Raw genomic sequence first — 7,134 nt, forward strand, 5'->3', positions numbered from 1 at the left:
GGGAAAGATCCGTTTCCAAGATACCTTAGGTTGTTGGCAGTATTTACTTCCCTGCAGCTGTAGGACTGGAGTCCCCATTTTCTTGCTAGCTGTCAATCAGGGACCATTCTCAGCTACTAGAGCCCTCCCTCAGGTTCTTGCCTATGGCTTCCTGCACAGGCTGTCTCACAGCATGGCAGTTTACCCCTTCTAGGCCAGAAGCTAAATTTCTCTCACGCTTCAGATCTCTTCCTATAGCAAGGGCCCTTAGAACCTGGCCCAGCCAGAATAATCTTCCTTTTGTTTTTAACTCAAAGTCAACTGATTGGAGACCTTAATTACATCTGTAAAATCCTTCACCTTTGTCATATAACCTAATCAGAGGAATGCAGTCTATCATATTCACAATCCCACCCACACCCAAGGGGAGGGGATAATGTTAGAGGGTATATATATCAGGGGCTGGGAATCTTGGGGACCACCTTGGAATTCTGCCTACCACAAGGTCTCAGCCTAAAATCATTTCTTTTTATTTTTAAATATGTATTTGGTTGCACCAGGTCTTCATTGCAGCACGTGGGCTCCTTAGTTGCAGCTCATGGGCTCCTTATTTGCGGCACACGGGCTCCTTAGCTGTGGCACGTGAACTCTTAGTTGCGGCATGAATGTGGGATCTAGTTTCCTAACCAGGGATCAAACCCGGGCCCCCTGCATTGGGAGCGCGGATACTTATCCACTGCGCCACCAGGGAAGTGCCTCAGCCTAAAATCATTTCCACAAAGATACCTTCCTTGACCCCAGATCTAAACTAGGTCCCACTTTATATTCTTTCAACGTTACCCTGCAGGTTCCTTTCACAGCACTTATAGATTGTAACTGTAAATTTATTTGTATTATTTGTTTGTTTGATGTACCTGTTTATTTGTTTGATTCTCTTCTCTTGGCCCTGTGAGCTCCATGAGAGCAGAAAGCAGGAATACTGTTTTGTTCATCACTATAGCCCTGTACCCAGCACAGCGGTTGGTAATAGTAGATCATTGAATGAATGAATGATGAACAAATGGGCAAATCAGGGCAGGGATTAACCTACTCAGACATTAAACAGGGAGGAGAAGGGATGAGGCATTGATTGAGCCAGGTTCTATGCTAAATGCTCTGCAATTTCTAATTTCATTTAACCCTCACAACTATCCTAGGGCTGCTACTGTTAGTAGCCTCATTTTACAGAGAGGGGAAGCAAGGTTTAGAGAGGTTAACTTTCTTGCCCAAAGTCACACAGCAGGGAACCGAAAAACCTAGGATTCAAACCCAGGACTGTTTTCAGTGTAAATACTGGGAAACTTCTTTGGATTCAAAAGACTTGGTTGGAGAATTGGATCTGCTGCCACTTACTGACCACGTGAACTGGCACAAGTCACTTCAGCTCTGAGTCTGTTTCTTTGTTTGTGAAATGGAGGTGGTGATACCTACTGAAGAGTGGTTGGCAGAAGTAAGATAATGTGCATAAAGTTCCCTAAATATAGCAGATGGTCAGTAAATGTAACCAGTGATTCCCAGAGGCCAAAGGGCCACCCCCCCACCACCACCGCTGAAGTGAAAGTCCATTTGGTTGGATTAGGGAGGCCATACAGGTACAAGGGAAGGGGGGCCCCAAGAGAGGAAACTATGAATGTGAGGTTCTCAGGTGCACCTGCTGGATGTGACCCTACAAATGAAAATCTTGCTTTGCAGAGGCTTACCAGAAAGCCTGTTTCAAGGGGACCATTGCTAAACAGAACAATCCATCAGCTGGTTTTCCTCTCCTCTGGCCAGGGAATTCCTAGGGCAGGTGGAGGAAGGGCCATCACAAGCTTTGGGAGTCCCTGGCAGAGAAGGCATGAGCTCTGAGTCCTGGACTCCAGAGGTCTCGGCTTCCGCTGCCCTCTGCCTCCTGCTTTTCCAAGATGCTGATCGTCACAGAAGAGACTCACTGGGAAAGGGGCAGGGTCAGAAGAGAGAGCGCTGAAAAGCCAGGCCATCACTAAGACTCAGGGATGCAAGCCTCCCTCTGCCATCACAGTGTCATAAGCTTCTACCGTGGATCTACTGCTTATGTCTCCATATGACCCTCCCCCATTCCTCTTGGAAAAAGGGACTCCACCACCTGCCTTCAGCCCACAGGATCAGTATTAATAAAACATTCATCAGATCTTCCTCTTCTGTGACATGGAAGAGCCCAGAGCCCTGGGCTGAGGTTAAATCAGAGAAATGGCATTGAATTGGCGGAGGGTTGTGCTCTAACCATCACACTGCCCTGCCAATTGATGGTCACCCTTGAGCTGGGATGCTTGAGGGATGGCAGAGCTGGAGAGGCTTCAGCATTCATCCTCTCCACAATTCCCTAATTTTACCCAGGAGAAAACTGAGAGCCTAGAGAGGGAGAGGGCTTGCCCAAAGTCACACAGCTTGTGCAGAAGCAGACTAGAACCCAAATGTCTGTCTCTCTTTACTGACTTTGCTGCCCCATTTGTTTTCCTCTCAGAGATACAGAAGAGGCTAAAGTTACATGGGGGCAAGGGAGTAAAGCCATTTCCCTCTGAGCCTCTGGTTCTTCATCTGTTAAATGGGAATAATTATACTTCCTGCCAACACACCGCTTGTTTATGAAGCTTCAGTGAGTAAATACAAATGACTCCAGTGGCAGAATCATCTGCCTGGTACAACAGGACCCCAGACTGAAGGAGACAATTGAAAGGACCTGAAGGTTGGCAGGGTGGATGGGCCCAGAAGATGTGGGTTCACCTTGTCATCCTCCCCAGGTGGGGCCCAGGCCTGGGTTGCCATGGATACCGTGTCCCTGGAGCATCAGATCCAGAGCGTGCAACGCCACATCAGCTTCCTGAAAAAAGAACAGATGGCCCTGCTGCGAGACCTGCACCTGGAAATCCTGAGGCTGCAGAAACGCTGCTCAGGTGAGGCCTGGAGGGATGGCGGGGGGCGACTGTCATCATCATAAGCACTGTCCCTGATGGGGTGTCCACCGTGAGCCTCTCTAAGCCTCTTAACAATCCTGCCAGGCAGGTGTTCGATCACCCCTTTTTCTCGGTGAGGAAACTGAATCTTAGGGAAGTGAGATACAAAATGTTCATCAAGCACCTCCCAGCCCTAAGAAGCCCTCAGTCTAGTTGGGGAGACACACACACACACACCAACAGGTAATCTAAAGGTACACAAAAAATGAAGAGGGCTGACAGGAGTTCACGGGCAGGACCACGTCCAGCTTGAGGCGTGGGTGTTGGAGGAGGAGACCAGGCATCCCACGCTCCCCAGAGCAGGGAGCACTTCCTCTCCCTGAGAGCTGAGTAAGATTTAGACATGCTGAGATAGTACGGGGCAACGAGGGTGGAGAAAGCTTTTTCCAAATGAAAGGAACAGCATGGCCACACCCAGAAGGTAGGAAACCAAAAGCTCATGAAAAGCTCCATTTGACTGGATAACGCTGTGCTTAAAGCTGCCGGGAAATAACGGTTGCAGACAGATCATGGAAGACTGTGACCAATATCAGGACAGCTAAGAAGTCCTCCTGGGTAGTAGGGAGCCACTGAAGATTTTTGAGCAGAATCATGCTACATTAAGAAACTCAATCCGGGGGACTTCCCTGGTGGCACAGCGGTTAAGAATCTGCCTGCCAAGGACTTCCCTGGTGGCGCAGTGGTTAAAAATCCACCTGCCAATGCAGGGGACATGGGTTCGAGCCCTGGTCCAAGAAGATCCCAAGTGCCACGGAGCAACTAAGCCTGTGCGCCACAACTACTGAGCCTGCGCTCTAGAGCCCGTGAGCCACAGCTAGTGAGCCCACATGCCACAACTACTGAAGCCCACGCACCTAGAGCCCGTGCTCTGCAACAAGAGAAGCCACCGCAGTGAGAAGCCCGTGCACCACAACGAAGAGTAGCCCCCACTCTCTGCAACTAGAGAAAGCCAGCACACAGCAACGAAGACCCAACACAGCCAAAAATAAATATAACTTAAAAAAAAAAATAAAAAGAAACTCAATCCAGCAGTTGTATGGCAGATGAATTGGTGGGAGAAGGAGGCAAGGAGACTAGTGATAGGTCCAGGGGAGAGATGAAGGGGGATGGAAAGGGGAGGACCAGTGGGAGGCAGATTGAAGGAAGGGATCTGGCAACCAATTGGATTTGTAAGCAGGACAGAGGGAGGTGCCAAGGATGATGTAAATCGCATGCCTGACCTCCGCTCTTGCACCTCAAGCCTCAGCTGTGTAGCCTTCTCAGAGGCTGGGCTCTGGCCCAAATGCTCACCCAGGCAGAGTCTTCAAGTGCAGGCTTTAGAGCCAATGATTCGTTCAATGTCTCAGCTGGAACAGCCCAACCTCTTCATTGTACAAATAGGTAAACTGAGGCCCAGAGAGAGAGTCACAATGTTAGTGTCAGAGCCAGGATTAGAACCCAGAGCTCCACACTTCCAGTTGTGATGCCTCTGTTGCTTTCTGCCCATTCTCTCAACATGCTCAGATTTCTACCTCCTTTCCATCCCCTGCTCATGGAAGACTCCCCATTCCCCAGGGGGAAACTGAGGCCCAGAAGGTTCAAGTGACCTGCCTGGCTTCTCACTCTATGGCACGAGAAGCCGGCAGTCCTAACTTTCAGCTCCATATACAGGTTCAGTTGCCATTTGCCAAGACCAGGCTCCCTGCAATCTCCCCCAAAGCCTGGCAGGCAGCAGAGGCCAGGCCAGGGGGCAGGGATGACCCACACCATCTCACCCCTGCCTGATGCTACTTTTTCACTGCAGTAATAACATTAAAGGAAAATTGACACGAGTGAACCCTAAGACCCTGTAGCTCTTCCTCTAATTTCTTTTTGCTTAGCCCTAATTCTGAAGACCTGGGTCCTTCCACTCAGGACACAGGCCAGGATCCCAAGAAAGTGGAAGAGGCAGGAACGGAGATCCTTCAGCCCCCCACCACCCTTCTCAGACAAGTGTGGGCCCGCAGCCTCTTGGGTATTGATTCAGGGGATAAAAATAACTCCAGGCTGGCCTGGAGCACCCACTCTTGGGGCTGAAATGACTGAATAAGGCCCTCCCTCCAACGGGTGGGGGAGTGAGGAGGAAAAGAGAGCAGGACAAAGGCGATTTTAAAAAAAGAGACTGGGACTTCCCTGGTGGTACAGTGGTTAAGAATCCACCTGCCAATGCAGGGGTCACGGGTTCGAGCCCTGGTCCAGGAAGATCCCACGTGCCGCAGAGCAACTAAGCCCGTGCGCCACAACTACTGAGCCTGTGTTCTAGGGCCTGTGAGCCACAACTACTGAAGTCCACACGCCTAGAGCCCGTGCTCTGCAACAAGAGAAGCCACTGCGACGAGAAGCCCGTGCACCGCAACTAGAGAAAGCCCACGCACAGCAACGAGGACCCGATGCAGCCAAAAATAAATAGATAAATAAATTAAAAAAAAAAAAAAAGATTAAAGAGGGACCCAGAGGGTGGGAAAAGGATAAGAGTGGGGAGGGGCTGGTGTAGGAACCAGGAGGGCAGGCCTTTGGGAAGAACCTGCGTGACAACTCAAAATGAAGGGGCTTGAGAGGTGGGTAAATGTGCTGTGGTTGCGGAGGTAGCTTGGATGATAACAAGAGCCGACTCGGCCCAAGATTGAGCCCTTTATTTCTTTTGTCTCATTTAATCTTAGCAACAGCCCCTTGTGAGGTGGGTGCAACTTTGTTCCCATTTCATAGATGGGGAGACTGAGGCTCAGAGAGGTGCTGTTACTGGCCTGAGGTCACACAGTGTGTCTGACCTCACAGCACACTCATCTAAACCGTGGGGACCCTGGCTGGAAGATGGGCAGGGAGAGTTGATGGATGGGGGAGTGGAGCCCAGCTGGGGTTCTGTCCCCCCACCCTCAACTCTAGTGGTTATAGGGCTAAGGAGAAACAAGCCCACAGGCAGTTAGTGACAGAGCCACAGTCCCTTGGGCTACATCCCCAAACCTAGTCCTGGGCCCCTTGGGTTACATCACAGGGCCTTGGAGGAGGGGCCAAAGCCCTGGCGGGGTGGAGGCATCAGAGTTCTCCCAGGGACCCCAGGGAGGAGGTTCAGGCTCCGGTCACAGCAAAAGGCCCAGGCACTCCAGGCTGTCTGTCTCCTGGCAACTGTTGGCCTCCCCAGAGAAGGCACCTCCAGAAAAGCCCCTAGTCCCTAGAAGAGCCTGGTGAGGGCAGCAAGGAGGGACAGACAGAGGGCCCACAGGGTGACTCTCTCTCTGTTGGTGCTACTGGGCTGTGGACCCAGAGATCTGCTACCTTCCCCACCCCCACGTTCACACCTTCTCCCTTTGGGCACCAGGCTGCATCCCTGCAGGTACACCCAGGTGCTCCTGAGCAGGTGCCCTCCATCATAGGCAGCTGCGGCTCCTGGGCTCCCTCCTGCCCCCCTCCCAGCCCCTGAGCTCTGATGGAGTTGGGGGGAGTGGGGAGTGGGCTGGAAAAATGATCAAACCCAGCTGGCTGAGGGATGGGGCATTCTGGGATCTAAGGGTTGGGGACTGGGAAGACAGGCCGGCATAGGAGGAAACTGCTCCTGCACCAGTGCTCTTGGCGGGCCCCTTGGCTGCCCCGCCCCACCCGCTCAGCGCCAAGCCGAGCGCCATGCAGGCTTTGCTTCACCAGGTGGCGCTGTCCTCCTTGAAGCTCTTCTCCCCGCCCTGCGGGGAAGTGGCGGAACCAGAGCTTAGAAAGGGCAGGGCTCATGTTCAGAAAAAAGCACAGGCACAGCAGTCCTGGCTGTGACAACAGTGAAACACACGTGTCCTATTGGTAAATAGCCACTGCCCTGAATCCCCCTTTAGTGTCCCCAAGCAGCCCAGGACACTCCAGCCTTCCCAGACCCACCAACTAAACAGTAAAGAGAATGTGCCCTGGGCAGCGGGGGTCCTCCAGGCTGGCTCTGATTGGTTGGCATGTTAAATATTTGTACATCACCTCTGGGAAGGGGCAAATACTACCCCCCAGTCCCAAAAGCAAGCCTCAGTCCCACAAGGGTTGAACTAACCCCCAAATCCAGGCCACAAAGCTTACACTGGAAAGATCTCTGGGCTTAGAATCAGGTAGATTGGGCTCAGGCTATGCCTCTGACACCTCTCTTTCATCTCTTTCC

General features: G+C 51.8%; 1 protein-coding gene across 1 annotated transcript in view; it reads left to right on the forward strand.

Moving 5' to 3' along the window:
- Positions 1-7,134, forward strand: part of CCDC92B (coiled-coil domain containing 92B) — a 16,937-nt gene that overhangs the window by 6,554 nt on the left and 3,249 nt on the right. Inside the window, exon 3 of the mRNA XM_007454254.1 lies at positions 2,778-2,930. Coding sequence (XP_007454316.1) covers positions 2,778-2,930 — 153 coding nt within the window. The remainder of the gene's footprint in view (positions 1-2,777; positions 2,931-7,134) is intronic.

The sequence above is a fragment of the Lipotes vexillifer genome, unplaced genomic scaffold (assembly GCF_000442215.2).
Source record: "Lipotes vexillifer unplaced genomic scaffold, Lipotes_vexillifer_v1.1 scaffold680, whole genome shotgun sequence".
Taxonomy (NCBI): domain Eukaryota; kingdom Metazoa; phylum Chordata; class Mammalia; order Artiodactyla; family Lipotidae; genus Lipotes; species Lipotes vexillifer.